This window comes from Wyeomyia smithii, chromosome 1, assembly GCF_029784165.1.
Source record: "Wyeomyia smithii strain HCP4-BCI-WySm-NY-G18 chromosome 1, ASM2978416v1, whole genome shotgun sequence".
Taxonomy (NCBI): domain Eukaryota; kingdom Metazoa; phylum Arthropoda; class Insecta; order Diptera; family Culicidae; genus Wyeomyia; species Wyeomyia smithii.
Genome location: NC_073694.1, coordinates 137141428 through 137157510, shown reverse-complemented (window position 1 = coordinate 137157510; position 16083 = coordinate 137141428). Strand labels below are relative to the sequence as shown.

General features: G+C 37.5%; 1 protein-coding gene across 2 annotated transcripts in view; it reads right to left on the bottom strand.

The window, feature by feature from the left end:
- Window positions 1-303: 303 nt before the first annotated feature.
- The window catches only part of LOC129718997 (band 4.1-like protein 5), a 120545-nt gene continuing 104765 nt past the window's right edge, over window positions 304-16083 (bottom strand). For both annotated transcript variants that reach the window (XM_055670299.1, XM_055670298.1), the window contains 8 exons: window positions 7744-7891; window positions 7501-7677; window positions 7216-7424; window positions 6435-7159; window positions 6001-6374; window positions 5742-5854; window positions 4527-5372; window positions 304-1845 (listed from right to left, as the gene is read on the bottom strand). In XM_055670299.1, the coding sequence (XP_055526274.1) occupies window positions 1708-1845; window positions 4527-5372; window positions 5742-5854; window positions 6001-6374; window positions 6435-7159; window positions 7216-7424; window positions 7501-7677; window positions 7744-7891 (2730 nt within the window). In that variant the 3' untranslated portion in view covers window positions 304-1707. The remainder of the gene's footprint in view (window positions 1846-4526; window positions 5373-5741; window positions 5855-6000; window positions 6375-6434; window positions 7160-7215; window positions 7425-7500; window positions 7678-7743; window positions 7892-16083) is intronic.

The following is a 16083-nucleotide window of genomic DNA, read 5'->3' as shown; positions in this document are numbered from 1 at the left end:
ATGAGAAAGGCTTGGTCTGACCACTAGGTGGATTAATTTGGGTTTTATTGATAAGCATACTTTGTTTTATGTCATTTACCATTTTGCATCTTGCCTGATTGTTTTTAAGATTCGTTTCGTTCAATCATCAGATTCGTTTCGTTATATTGTACAATCTTGCTGAAGGCACCATCCAGATTAATCTAGGCTAGCCAATGTTGCTTTTTGAATAGTACGTACTAAAAATATATCTACATTTTCACAGTTTTATATGAAGTGTAAAAAGTTTAGTTGGGATATGCTTTTAGACGAGTAAACTATATCTTTTATTGTATATACGTTTTATTACACGATCAATCACTGAGCTGCACTATTTGCGTAAAATGTCGTCTAAAGAAACGTTCGCTCCCAACAGTCAACAGGGAGTTTCTTATTTCATTAGGTACTTTGTTCTCACTCATTCTTCGAACCAAACACAAACCACTACTTTCTTCTAGGAAAAGTATACGCACTTATAGTTCGCTATAGATATACGCTTTTGATATATAAAATACTCTTTTTTGTGTTATTTTTTAAAAACTCTCTGGTATATGAAATAGATAAAAATTTTGATTAAATTTCTCATTTATTTGTTATCAGTTTTAAACTTCGCAAAATTGTTGAAAAAATCTTCGTTTTAATGTTTTACTAATTCTAAAACTGATTTACCTTTTCTTTTGCTGCAAGTTGTTTCCAGATTTTAAAATTATTTCGTCATATCCATTTCTAATCCTTTTTGGATTGAACGGACGATGATTATGAATGTTTTAAATAAATACTTAGCGCTCAGATATTGCTTACTTTTTCCAGTGAAAGTTACAGTTTCTTTTACTAATATGTACTAATTGCGAAACAATGCTGTTCGCCATATTTATTACATCAAAACGTTCCATCAATTATTCTGATCCTAATAAAATGGCACCAGACTTCTACCGGTTGTATATTTTATCGGTCGCAGATGTAAAACTTTAAGGCAAAGCAAATTATTGTTAGTTTGGTACTTATATTCGATGTATGCGCGATATCACTTTTGGAGCATATGTGTATTTTAATTATCGGTTTGTGATAAGCAAAATGGGAAGTACCTCAACTGTAGATCGGCAGCACCATTGCTAAGGTGATTCAATTGATCCTCAAACATATTATTCGTTGACTTTTGCAAGGGATCGTTGGTTGTGGAATGTCTTGAGATCATTTAATACTATAAGACGTTTACAATAGTCTTGTTGGAGCTGTTTTCTTATAAAAATGTTAAGTAAAAAACTTGATTAACATTTATAGGATAGTTCATGAAATCCCATAATATCAAACTAACAGAAATTTACTAGGTAAGTATATGCTAGGAAGAAACCAAAAACTAAAATTTGTTGGTTGGATATTCTAACATACAACGGAATATGTAACCAATGAATTGTTAGTTAGGTTAACTTTCAAGTACATACCTTATCAGTTTCTGTAATAAGATTGATGGTAAAGGAGTACGCAGATTCTATAGGGAACATATTTCAAAAAAAAAACTCATGCTACATCCTAAAAAGGAATTTACCTTCTAATGTAAAACCAGAATGCGTCAAATCGATAAACAATAATAACAAGCACAGTATTGATAGCAACACTAATTTACACTGTACAGCAACAACACTCACGAAACAAGCAAAAATTGATCAGCAGTCCGAGCAGATCCGCGCTTTATAATTGTGTAGTGATGACAGACTTTCGGATTATAGTAGCCTCCTTGGTCTTGGTAGAACCTGTCACCACATCAGACGATACCAACCAGGGAGAAATGTCCATTGAATGAGGTTTGATGTTCTCTTTTAGAGTTTCCTACAGAAGGATGGTATAATCAAAAAAGAACAATTGTATAATTGTTAAGTTACAGAGTTTCTTTGCCAGATATTGAATATTGTTTTCTAAGCGCAGCAAGCTTACAGCAGGTTGAGTATGTATCCACTAAAAATCACTACAACATAATGAACATGCGTGTTATATCCATACATTCATTTTACATAATAAATTAGTTTATACAACAGGGTAGAATATAACTAACATGTTATTCCGCCTATCGCCATATGATATAAGCTCAAAATACCGTGGTGCCCTACGTAATAGGAACGTATCTAACGTGAATCGTGCAGATAAACGAGAACAATGTGTACTAAGTGTGAACAGCATCTCAGGAATCGAAATGATCATTAATACGAGGGTAATCCCCTTAGTCTTTTGGTTGACTCAAGAAAGCATTTATTGCTCTGATGGTTAAAATTTAAAAACGCTAACAGTATGTTTGTTCCCATGGAAAAAATTGGTTATCGTCGTGACAACGTTCATAGGGGAATTATTCATCTCATTAAGCCGATATTCACGAAAAATGCACGGATTAAACACCAAATTTTCACGAAATCATTGAACAAATAAACAAAATACGCTTACGTGCTCTTATGGAATTGTTCAGCATCGTATATTTATTAAACTTAGCTAGATTTATCCTGGATTTTGTAAAACAAACAATTCTTCACAACGCTTCCATATCCATCTCAAAACTCAAATCACTGCACAATTATTCATCTCACGACGCCCCTTATTCATCACACTGTTAATCATGAATGAATCACATTATCACGAATGAACGTAGCTGCAGCCCTTTGTAGTAGGTTACCTAGATATCCGCTGTAGTTGTTTACGTGCAAAATTGGTAACCTAGGTAACCACTGCAGTGCTCTCGATTTATGTCAATTATGTCGGAATAATTCAACATTTTTAGTATGATTTTTCGTATTAACAGAAACTGATTTGGAAACTTTTAATTTTCTTCAACTCAGTGAAAACAGATGGAAATACATACAGTTGAAATTTAGGAATTGAAGAAATTCATCTCATATATTTCTGCAAATTCAACCTTGTTTTAGAAAATTTGAGGTGAACATTTCAAAGATTAAAGTATTCTTAATGTAGTAAGTGATTTTGTTTGATTGAAATAAAAAGTGGTCCGCTAGTGATGAAAGAAACTTTGGTTGGCTGCTGAACGAGTTTCGTTGTAGCCGTATAGAACGATGCGCGGATTTTTTTTTCTGAGCTAGGTGAATGAATTAAATGAGTTTTCGAGCGCAGATGCCCGACTATAATATCAAATTTAGAGCTTTTAAGTGAGTTTTTGAGGATTCTACTTTATGAGAAATCTAAAGTGAACTAAGAAGAAGCCATTCCATGGATTAGCAGATTGGTTTAGTTAGAAAATTTGCGTTTTTTCCTGTTTTCAATTGTGTTTTCATGTTGTATGAGATGAATATATGGGCTGAGATGAATAATGGAGCAGTTCCCCTATTTGAACAGCTTAACTCCAACTAATATCAAAACTAAACTCAATTCTACTCGGGGGGAGTCTGGTTTAAAACCGCTAAATACTAAGCGGCAGAATTGAAACCTGTAAAGACGAACCTCGCAATGAACGACCAAATGAGATGTCCATTAACCAGGAATCATGAAGAAAATTTACAAAATTATATTGATCTTCATCAGGTAGGTATAACACAAAGTCATGTGCATCGCATATTAACCTAAAATAAAATGAAATAATTTGATATTTGGCAAAAAAGAAGGTGTTCCAGTCACACACATGCTATTCTTCAAAATTAATGAATTGAATTTCAAACTGCTTTCTCACGCACCCCATTCAGCGAATTTAACCTCCTCAGATAAAATTGTCTGTTATCAAACATGAAAATTATTGCCATGTCAGAGTCGGTTGGTTCGAACTGCTCGACACTTTTCAGTATAAACATGGTTTTGAACCAGTTAATCATCGCTGGATTGTGTTGAAAAATAAATGCTATACACTAAAGTCGCTTTTTACGCGGGGGATACGTGCCACGTAAAAAACCGCGTAAATTCCGGAATCCGCGTAAAAAAAACCGCGTAAATTCCGGAATCCGCGTACAAAAAACCTCGTAAATTCCGGAATCCGCGTAAAAACCGCGTAAACTCCGGAATCCGCGTAAAAAAACCCGCGTTAATTGTGCAATCCAAGTGAATTCGCGTAAAAAAGCCGCGTAAAAAGCGACCCAAGTGTATGTTTATATTTTTTGATGTTTGTCAACAAAAATGTATAGGCTGGTGCATAGAAACAAGCTGCAAGCCAAATTCTTCTAGCATCTTGGTGTTAACGAAGGTTTCAAGTTGTTCTTGAAGCATTATAATCCCAATGTGTTTTGTGTTTTAAATTTAAACTCGAAAGAAAAAGAGAATTCAAACATTTAATAGATGAATGAAAATAAAGAAATAAATAGTATAGATGTTTTCGAATTAAGTCAACAGTTGTTAGTGGAATATATACATCCCTTTTAGTTTCTACTTCATACGTGCCTAACATTAACAAATTTCAATTAACAAATTAACAATTAACAAATTTCCCAAAATATAGTCAGACAGCGGTAGAAGGAATATCGGAAATAATACTACCTTATTTTAACGACACCATGCATGCACCTTGATTGACAAGCTTTACATACCTTGGGTGGTTTCTTTCCCTCTTCAGCTCCACCAACGCCTTCTTGGTTGTCCCCAACCGGAGCGGTATCCGTTACATCCTTGACTGTAACTACCATCGGTATCTCTATCTTTCGGGCCTTTTGGAAACTGGGAGTTCTTTTGAGCTCCTTCAAACTGATTGTAACCGGCATACTAGAAATGATTTTTCCGCTGGGTGACGTACCTCTACTCCCTTCAGCAGACTTGATTTGTATCGGCGATTTGCTACGAGCCCTTGTGCTGCTGTCCTTAAACGGGTTACTACTTTTGAACTCAGTAGGTTGGAGTAGCTGAGATGAGTTCGGTGTGCTGATGGTTTCAGTGGAATTCAAAGCAGTTTCGGAATTTCCCGAACTACTTGAAGAGGCGGAAAGGTTATGAAATGGATTAGTAGATGTTTTGCTGGCAGCAATTGGAGCCGTCGGAGACGATGGGTTAGACATGGTAAGGAATGGGTTGTTGTTGGATATTTTTTCCGATGGTAAAGAAGTATCCAGTAGGTTGGTAGACGCAGAGGGAACACTAATTCTTTCAACGATGCCACCTTTTTGTTCTGAAAAGTGGGTCACAGTGACATTATCGTTGGCACCTGAGCCGTTTAGAAAAGAGCTCTGATCTGGTAGATTGTTTTGAACGGTTATAGTGTTTGCAGTTGATGCCAATGGAGGTGGTGGTGTGATCGGTGTCGGCAGGAGGGTTTTCAGTGGCTGCATTGGAGATGTCGGAGTGATGGTCGTCGGACTCGCTATCATCGTGGTGATTGTGGTGTAGCCGCTGACAGTTGGTGTGGTGGTCCCCGTTAGATTCAAGGTTAATTTATCACCACCCTATGTTCTCAATTTGGCGGTTTAACCGGTTTGTAGATGTTATTATACAATTTGGTTCAAACGATCAAATCAAACATGATACATACAAAAGTAGTTTTGTTCAGGTATGAGGAAAAATGATGTAATTGAAATAAAAAAAAACAAAGAATACAAAAAGCTAGCATGAGTTTCGAAATGAGTTCGTTTAGCGTATGCAACTAGCAAAGTTGCCATGTGTTGGTTGAGCACACTATGGATACGGGATGTTAAGTTCCTAAGGTAGTGGGTAGAATGCAAAAACCGTGATTTCATACGAAGACAATCATTGTGCAGACAACCAAAAACAATGAAACAGTGCCAATGTGCAAACTACAGCAATGTGGTACTTACCACCGAAACGAATGTCGCTGCATTCAAAGAGTCCGGACCATCGCTCAATAATTGACTTGGTGTGTACAGCTGATGATTTGTCAGTTTAGGATGAAGCTCTTCTTCAACGCGTGCTAAAATGATGATTTTTAAAATCAATAAATTGCCACCCAAAATAATGGCATAGGGTACCAGTTCTATTATCGTCAAGTTTGTACTATTATCGCCGTGATGTCATAGAGTTCAGCAGAACTGATACCCTAAATGAATTGAAAATTACCTTTAAGAATATTGCACTTTATCTGTCCTGGCGGTAGAGGCGTAACTACTGCATTTGATAACTTTATCTGATTATTGGGCTTCTCAGTTGGACTAGCGGCCAACTTTTTCAGCGTATCATTATTCGTTTCTAACTCGGAGGTCTTATTAATAGTAATTTTGAAACTACTAGCATCATTCAGCAAGGATGAAGCTGGGTCTTTCGCAATCGACTTCATCAGAGTGTCCAGTTGACTATCTCGATCGGAAGAATTCGTTTTAATGCTAAACCCAGAACAGATCGATGCTTTACCAAAAGATCCACCGTGATGGTGACCGGGCGGTCGAATGAAAGGAACGTCGTGATCGATGAGCTTACCAACGGGCTCTTCAGGTCTTTAAATAAAAAAGCAAATATGTTCATGTTTTGGGAAAATTTCATTTGATGTTACTCACTTGTAGGAAATTCCGGCTTTGCCAAACGAACCCAACTTAGCGTAAGTAACATCCTCACTAGAAGAAACAGATTTATTCGAACACAGCGATGGAAGGTTCCCATTGACAACATGCACTCCAATATCTGAGGTGCTACTAGCGGAGGCGGAAATATGATTGTGTATCACCGTACTCGCTGATGGAGTAGACGTTCCGGATGTGGAGTTCTGAGCATCGTCAACTGAAGGAGATTGCTGCCTTCCGGGTTGTGATGACGGCTGTTCTGGACAAACCTGTTTCTGCCTTTCCCGAAGAACGTGTGATTGACGGCGAGCAAAGCGCTGCGATGGTCTACGCTCGAATTGCACCGTCCGGCGGGCCCTGTTTTGCTGCGTTGTCTGAAACTCTGTTTTACCAGAGTACCGGAAGCGGGAGCCCATCCGAAAAAAGTTCTGTCTTGCCGAAGGACCTTTGACCGGAGCACGCAATCGAAAGAAGGCATGATGTTCGACTGCACATTTCCACAGATGTTTGCAGGCCTTCTCGTTGTGCAGTCGGAAAACAAAAGTGTGCTCTTGTTCCCGGCCATGATCGTCATCTTCCACAACCACTAAAGTTAACTTTTTCTTCTTAAAATCAAGCTTCCCAATCTTAGGCCAGAAAAAAAGACCAATCTTTTGAATGCCTTCAAACACGAGAATTCCGGTAGGTGTAAGGCCCAAATGATACTCGCAGCCATCTTTGCCCTGAAACAGAAATTCCGGTTACTTTACAGATTGTTTTCCGAATTCAATGAACTAACCAAAACAGTATGCATATCCACTCCATACATATCTAACCATTTGACTTTATTCAAAAAGCTGGTTTCTGCCTGGGCCGGCGTAAGGCCGACACATTTTTTATACTCTTCTAATATCGTGATCTCCAACTCTTCACTCTGATTTGGCACAAACCGGAACTCTGAGACAGTAGCTGCACTGTGTATGGTCTCGTCATAGTCACCTAGTTCAGCTGTGAAAACAAAACAATACCAAGAGTACATAGAATAAGTAAAAAATAAACATGCGCTATTTCAGGTCATACTAACATTGTAACGCCAAAGCGGCCAGTTCTGCAGCTTGCTGGTCCGGACATTCAAGTTTACCTTCCAGCAAATCTTGCTTAAGTTGAAGAAAGAACTGATACCTTGTTAGCTCTTCGCGAAGAATGTTTGGCTCTGATGAGTAAAACTTGACCTTCAACCGAAGAGTGTATGGTGGACCAACTGCAATGCCAAAAACCAATTTAATAACTCTATAAAACTTTGCCAATAAAATAAAATCAAACTTACTCTTCACCTGCTTTTTGATAGCTTTCGTCGGATCTAGCCAATGTTTGACATTGTTTGCATCGGTAAACTGTAATCCAAAGTAATCTTTTTCGATCAGGTCAAGAGAATAGAAAACTTGTTCGTACAAATCGTTTGCCAAAGCTTTTTTCTGTGGAAAAGAAGGTAAGTTGTTATTAGTGATAGTTAGATATAATAGCCGAATGAGAGGAACGAATCACCATGTTCAAACTCTAGAAATAAGCAAAAACAAAGCCTTGGTGGTAGTCACATTCCGATTCGAAACTCGACCTTCTCTTTATTGACAATTGTAGGGCTAGCGCTACGTTCCTACTAGCACTAGCAGTCTCTCTGGTTGTCAACAATCTGAATCCTTCAGATCGTTAATATGTTTACGTTATTTTTGCATGTACAATATCTATAAACATTTTACATTATTGGCACCATAATCCGGTATAAATTGAACACCGAGGCAAAAAAACTTTTCAAGTCACCAAAACTTATGATTGTTCATTTTTCTACACCCCTATATTTCTTTTCGTATTGTCGACACCCCACTTGATCCAAACCATTGCCTCACCACAATCACTTTATATTGCACTCGATTTGCGGTGCGTTACACTGCTCGAGTTTTGTCTTATGCAATTTGTGTTTGCACTCACTGCCAGGGTGTCATGCAATGCAAGGCAACTGGACGCGGGACAAAGTGCGCTACTCTTGTTTGATACCAAAATTGCACAGCTACAACACGGAATCATAGTCCAATGTAAATTCTCGGCATCGGTTTTCCCAGTTCTGGCCATAAACATGGAGAAAGACTCGCAAACACATCTAGTTTCCCAATTATGCTATGAATTCGAATGTATATACAATGTAAAGAAGCAATATGTCAATCAAAAACAGCAGGTTATTTGTTTCATTTTTATTCATTGCTGGCATCTACACTAAGAGTTGAGGATAAGATCATTCTTCAAATAATACGAGTCGTAAAAATGGACGACTCGGATAAGAATTGTCACATAATGTTCTGTGTTAATGCAACAGCCAACGTAACGAAATATATATAATTTTGGGGCGTCGTTTATTGTTTTAGAGTTTTCATACTCACTAGGCAAACTTCTTGAGAATTTACCAGATTAACATTGCTTTTATTTTTTATTGATCACTGTCCGAATCAGTCGGCACATTAATTTTACTTCGTGGGAAAGAATTCATACCGAGCTACGCAGCAAGAAGTGCTGTCGACTAACATGCTAAAATGAGCCAAAATTGTAGAGAAAATAAGCAGTTGGAAAAAAATCAAAACATATGATTTAGGCAGATATTTAAAACTTGGCAAATATATGTAACCATTTTACCGAAAAATGCCCGTAATATCACTACATGATAAATATATGTGATAGTAAAATTGATAATTACAAATAATTGCATTGATTGGTACACTAAGGTCTGCCGCGTGATACATTGGAGTCTTTTTTCACGACAGTTGCGTAGCGAACCGCGTACAAAACCGTAGAACGTAAAAAAGATCTTGGTACAGAAAGTCTATTCAGACCTAAAATAAATGAGTAATAAAACACTTTACATTCAACAACACGATTTTCTATAGCCGACACGAATCTAGTGGGAAAATATAAACTTCTCTTACAGCTGTGAAAAGACGTATGTTTGAATTTTCCCATAAGTTCTTTCGGAATGGAAACCATTGGAACGATGTGTAAGACCGATATTTACAAAGTCAGTGAGAGCAAAGTGTACAAATCTGCTACTTAATTAAACGACATACCCGTAGTAAATCCAAAACCAACTGTTTATCTGTTAACTTTCCTTGACAGCAAAACTTTATAATTGCATCAGCTTTCGTAGCACAACAGGCTACCAAGTGAAACTGTTTCCGTTTATATTTGTAACTTCAAGCTGCTATCCGGCGCACTAGGCGAGCACCAACCAAATGCATAGAGCCAAAAAATGATTTATATCAGCTCGGATATTTGACATTGCAACACTAGTAGGATTTTTTCGTTGCACATTGCTGATTTTTCCATCGGGTCAAGCTTACGGCCGTTCAAAGTTATCATCATGTGATAAATAGAAGACGGTAGCGAAAAAACACCGCGTGCTTAATTTGAAACGCTTCTACTGTTGCGAGAGTGAATTTAATTTGGAGTTTTTGAATGAAATGTAAAGTGAAAATTGCGCGTTTCCTCTTTTGAAGTTGCTGTTCCACAAAACCTCCAATTTTTCTTATTGCCGAAGGAGCCAGCGAGAGTACGATTACGATGCGATGATGACGGTGATGAGATACGAATTAAGAAAGTGCGTAGTGGCAAAGTTGTAAGAGAAGAAAACGCTTTCCTCGACGGGCGCAACATCAATGGACACGTGAATTAATTGTATTTTTACTGGAGGTCAACCATCGTGTCAATGTTGACTTTCAAACTTTGCGACCATATCGAATTTGTTTATCCAAATGTCTAGATTTTAGTCGCTGAGCATGCCCACGCTACATCGCAAATCGATTTTGATCGACCATTTCCGAATTCGCTGAAACTTTGCACAGTTGTTTCCAGTTGACAAAGAGATCATTCTATATAATCAGTTCTCATGTAGACTCGCTGTTTCAAAAGGGCCTATCCAAAAATGTGACTGATGAATGAAATATTTTGTATCAGAAAAACGACTTGTTTGATTGAAATGGTGTCTTCAGCAAAGTTGTAGGTAATAAAATTGCGATTCTAAACAAAAAATATACACTGTAAAAATATTTTTTTTTGTCTGGGCCAAATATTCCAAATTGTCACAAAATCTAAAATATCTCAAAAAGTACCTTTTTTAAAAATCTAATTTTTTACACATTGAAGAAGACAATATTTATTACTATTTGTCAAAATTTGGTGATGGTAAAATGAAAAAAAAAGCTATGGACGTTTGAATTTTTTTGTCATTTTTAATCACAACTTACTTTTGGGGATTTTTTTCTGTTGTTGTTATGAATTATCGCTAAGAGCATGATACAAATCCAACGCGCTTTTTTGTGGTATACCTAATTAACTATTTAATCGATTATACCTGCCATCCCAAAAAAAATATTTATTTTTATTTATTTTCCATGGTATGCCTCTGCTATATAAAGAATCATGGCTACCCGAAAAAAAAAAATTGGCAACAGGAAATTATTTCTACTAGCACATGACTCTATACGAAATTGGAAAAACGTAAAAAGCTTCTCCGTAGGCGTCATTGTGAAAATAAATGGTATTATTTGGATGTGATGAAGTCTTAATAAATCAATTACTTTAATTAATCTCACTAGATAATAGAGCCTAATTGAATATTTGTTTAATTACTAGACGTTCAAAAAACTCAACAAACCTTCAATAGTTCATTATTTTATCATAGATTTAAAACCAATTGTTTGGTAAATACGCTCATACTAGTAAGTTTCGAAAAAAATAATTTTAAACGTTGAAAAATTTTGGATAACTTAGGAATATTTACTCTGAAAACAATTCCATCCCAAATGATGTGGCCTTATCTTCTAACAAATGACCAGGCAAAATTATATCGAATTTTCAAAAATGTTTGTTCGTCCCTGGTAATTTAGAAATGGATACATTAATACTATTTATACATAGAATAATCAACATATTTTAAGCAGCTTTAGAGACGTCTGTGTATTGAGACGAAATACTCGAAATGTGTAAGGTAAAATACAAACATCATTATATCAATTTGTTCATTGTCGTTCTCTCTATCAGCCCTTCTTTTCAGATTGCAAGAGTGATTTAGCAAACTTTAACAATAATAAATTGAAGTTTCCAATCGAAGGACACTATTCCAAACACCCCGAACCAGTTGTGATGATATAAACAAACATCAACCATTTAGAACATTTTACGTTACCGGCAAATCATTTGCCGCCCCGGAGGTAGGCGCAACGTGTCGGGTTTTCAAATACTATGTAAAAAGCACATAGCGTAGGTCGAATGGGGCAAGGGTGTAAAATTTACTAGAAACAATATCTACTAACCTGGTGATGCAATATTTATGCCTAACCTGATCATGTAGAAATATGGGCTAAGTTTAACTCGAGAATAATTCGATGATCCCACCATCATCGAAGGTTAATGTCAAATGAAGTGTATTTGTAGATTTGATCTTGCCCCACTTTTCTACAATGCGTATAAAATAAAAGGTAGCCGGGAACAATGGCTGTAATTGTTGCTATCTGTGTAAAATTCTGTTTGTGTGTTATTAAGACATCATTTAATGTTCACTCACTTCACTCAGCACATTTCACAGTGTCGTCGAGTAGACATGTGGCGATGCTTACGTTGATACTATGCTATGCTATTAAAGTAGTAAGTAAGTCATCGCATTAGATGTAAATAGTAATCATCACGTTTGGTGTTATAGACGCCTAACAGATAATGTTGACAAATGCAGTACAGTCCCTCTACAATTATGGGTCAGTCTACGTGTTGCCTTAATGTTGAAAAATGAATATAAAATCGGAAAAGCATCAACTACGAATGTTTTACTATCTATTTCTGTGTTCTGATGTATACTTTCGATCGACAATTAGTTTCACTGCAGCTGATGTGTGTAAATCGGTTAAGAAGAAAAATAGTACTTGCATAGCAAAAGACACTTTTGGCCTTCAAGATCATTTAGTTTATAAAACCATCAAAATCCATCACGAAAGTTATTTTATTGTTGTAAAAGCTTGATAATAAGTTATTTTATTGGGTCGTGATGTATTTCCATGCAAAAGTAATAAAAATAGCCAAAATATGGACTGACCCACAATTGTGCACCGCAAAACGTAACATTGCTACAATTATGGGTCACTTCACTTATTGCACCGTGCAGAATTATTGTTTTTAGTAACATTTTTAACATTAAATCATTTCAATCGTATGAATAGGGTTACTATTGAGTTATAAAAAATACCACTGCCAATGAAAATTGTTCAGTTTCGAGAATAGACGTATTTGTGTAAAAGTGACCCATAGTTGTAGCTGACCCATGATTGTGGAGGCACTGTACGATCAAATTTTTGGATTAGACTGCTAGCTAATTTGAAGCTGATGGGAATGAACTATTTTATTCTTTAATAGTAAACAATGTGCACATTGTGGTTATTACTAAAGCTTTCCTTGAACCTAAAATCAAACTAAAATTTGATCCCAATTACGTGGTTCATAGATTTGACAAAATTGAGAGTTCAGGCAATTGTAATGTATCGCCGAATCGAACATCGTGCTCTTCCCTTTCTTGAGACGAAATTTATTGGAACTTTAAGAATTGAAGTTCAAACTGAACTGGATAGATTTTATAGATTTTATTTCATTGTCGCAGCATATTTACTGTTCTAACGTACACGCGAGCATATATATTATTTAAAAGGTGATTTGAAAAATCTCACCAGAAATCGCTCAAAATATAATCGGTGATTTTAACGTCGAACACCGATCATAAAATTTTTCTCGAGGTATCAAATTCTATGCCGAAGATTATCACGGTTTGCGGCAATACCAAACGGGATTTATGGTTGCCAGCGCCACCACGGACCAAATACTCGCGGTACGGCAGGTTCTATAGATATTCGAATCTCGAATAGGAATACGGCATGGTTGGACTATCGTGCTAGTTCTTTATAATCGCTTTGGAAGAAGTAATACAGAGAGTGACTATCGACACGAGTGGCAAAATACTCAAGAGGTCCTTTCAGCTTTTTGGCTTCGCTGATGACATCGACATCATAGCACGAACCTTTGAGAAGATAGTTGAGAATAGGTTATGTTTCCATTTATTTCTACTACAAAAGTAGAATTGTAGTAGAATTAAATGGAAACATAACCTATTCTGAATATTCGATTCCATTCTACTAAGACGCTCAAAAAGAAATTTTTTTTGACTTTGAGAAGATGACGGAGACGTATATCAGACTGAGGGCTGAAGCTTTACGAATTGGCCTAGCTTTAAACGCTTCGAAGACTAAGAACATGACAGGAAGAGGTTCCAGAGAAGACAGTTTTAACCTTCAATTACGAAATCAGATTATCAGTGACGAAATCGAAGTGATAGACGAGTACGTGTAGCTGGGCTCTCTGGTGACTGTTGACAATGACACCAGCAGAGAAATTCGTCGACGCCTTATGGCAGGACATCGTTTCTAATTTGATTCTGGAAGACGCTCTGCTTGAACAAAATTCGCCGCCGCACGAAGTTGATCTACAAAACATTGATCGCTGCTCAGACCCTCTACGGCTCCGAAACTTGGACTATGTTCATGGGGGTCTTCGAACGGAGGATGCTGCTTACTATTTGCGATGGAGTGCAGATGGAATATGGATGGAGGCGGATGAGGCACCTCAGCTGCTGCGACCTGCGGGGCCTCCGCAGACGACATAGCTGGCCGGCTGCAGCAATGAACCGAATTGAGTAAAGACGACTTTCCCGAACAGCAAGCGACACCTCGGCCTCGAACTGACTGGAAAGGCAATGGATAATTTCAAAGTAATTCCAGTGGTAAAATGTTGTTTAATGATTGTTCTCCAGGGTATTATTCTAATTCCTACATATTTTACTTCAGTAAGAACCAACATGTATGAAGTGAATTGATCACAAATGCTGATTTTGATCCTGATCATTTTCCAATAACTTTTTCAATGTCACCTGCATCAGTCTCAAGCCTTCCGAGCTCTTTGTTTAATTATCACAAGAGTAACGCTTGCGCTAAAAAAATGAACAAAAATTGCCGAACCGCGATGGCGAAAACAGTAAAGCTACTCCGTTCAGAAGTGTGCGCGTTCAAAGAACGGTGGACGTTGGACAACAATCAGAGCATTGAAAGAAATCCTGGCTGCGGACGGCCGACGAACTTGAGTGAAAAGAAGCTCCAAAGGAAGCTGAATAGGAAGACCGAGGGGAAAGTGGCTACATCGTTGCGTGCGCTTGGCCGGGAGGTCGGTGCAACCAGCCAAACAGTGAATAAGTACCTGGCGAACATGGACATATATGTCAGGAAGCAGCAGTCCCGTCCACTAGTTTCAGGGCTGCAGGCAATGACGCAGCGACAGCGCCTGATTAAGATGGTCAAGTCGATTTTCCCGGCGAATCACGACGTGACGGCGGTGGTGATGGTGATAAAACCTATCGCACTGTGAATGGCAACGACTGGCAGGGTACTTCGTATTTTGCTTCCCCCACGAAGGAAGTGAGCACCAAGGTGAAGTTCATTTTACAAGTTCCCCAAGAAGGAGCTGTTGTGGCTAACAATCAGCGAGAAGGGGATGTCAAAGCTGCTCTTCTTTCGTTCCGGACTGGCCGTGAACGAGGAAATTTATAGTACTACTGTACTACTCGAAGCGATCGTTGGAGGAGATGGAGCGGCTGAATATCGATGTGGTACCCAGGTTGGTGAACCCACCCAACGTCCAAAAGTTGCGCCTCATCTAGGTTTTTTGAGCAAACCTGAAGCGTAAGATCTATTCCAACAATTTTGTCGCGAAAACTGAGGAGGAATTGATAAATAAAACGAAAATGAACTCTAAAACATGCCTACACGCATGTTTTCGTCCCTCATGGCGAATGTTCCGGATAACTGCCGGGAGACCGCACGCAAGGGCGTAGTTTTTTTTACGAGCAAACTAACATAATGACTTTCATGTAGAATTTATCAAACTCAATTATCTGTCTTAGTTATTTTTTTACCTCCATCCGAAAAAAGTCCATTTTCGCAAACGTTAATTGGGAAAGACATAAAACTCATAGTGAGAATAATTTGTGCGGCTTAATTTGATCATCTTTAGCTTACGATCAAACTGCTTAAGATATTTCAAAGACTTTTTGATGCAACAAACTGTACTCAAATGTATTTCTACCATTCTAGCAACCTTCTTCGGATAAATCTCTTGGATAAATTTGTAATAAAGTAAGTTTCAACATTTTCGCATTTTTTGCTGCCGCACCCTGTATATTAGCTGTCTTCGTAATGGAAACAATGTGTTTGCAAGAAAATGAAAAAAAAAATTTTTGTTTTAGATATAGTTTTCACTTACAAAATTCTTTATTATAATAACAAGTAGAACAAATTCGAATTAATAATGTAATTTTGTTTTATCATTTAACGGCGCGTCTGGACTGTCTTGCTACTCGTCGCAAAAGAATGATCATTTGACAACGAAATACTGAGCTGAGCTGCTTTGATGAAGTTTTGAGACAGTGCACCAAGTTTGCAACAGATAATTTTGTCGCAAACTGGGTGCACTACCTCAACACTTCATCTCTAGGGCTTAACTGTCAAGCATTGAAAGGCAACCTAGCTCAGGATCCGAT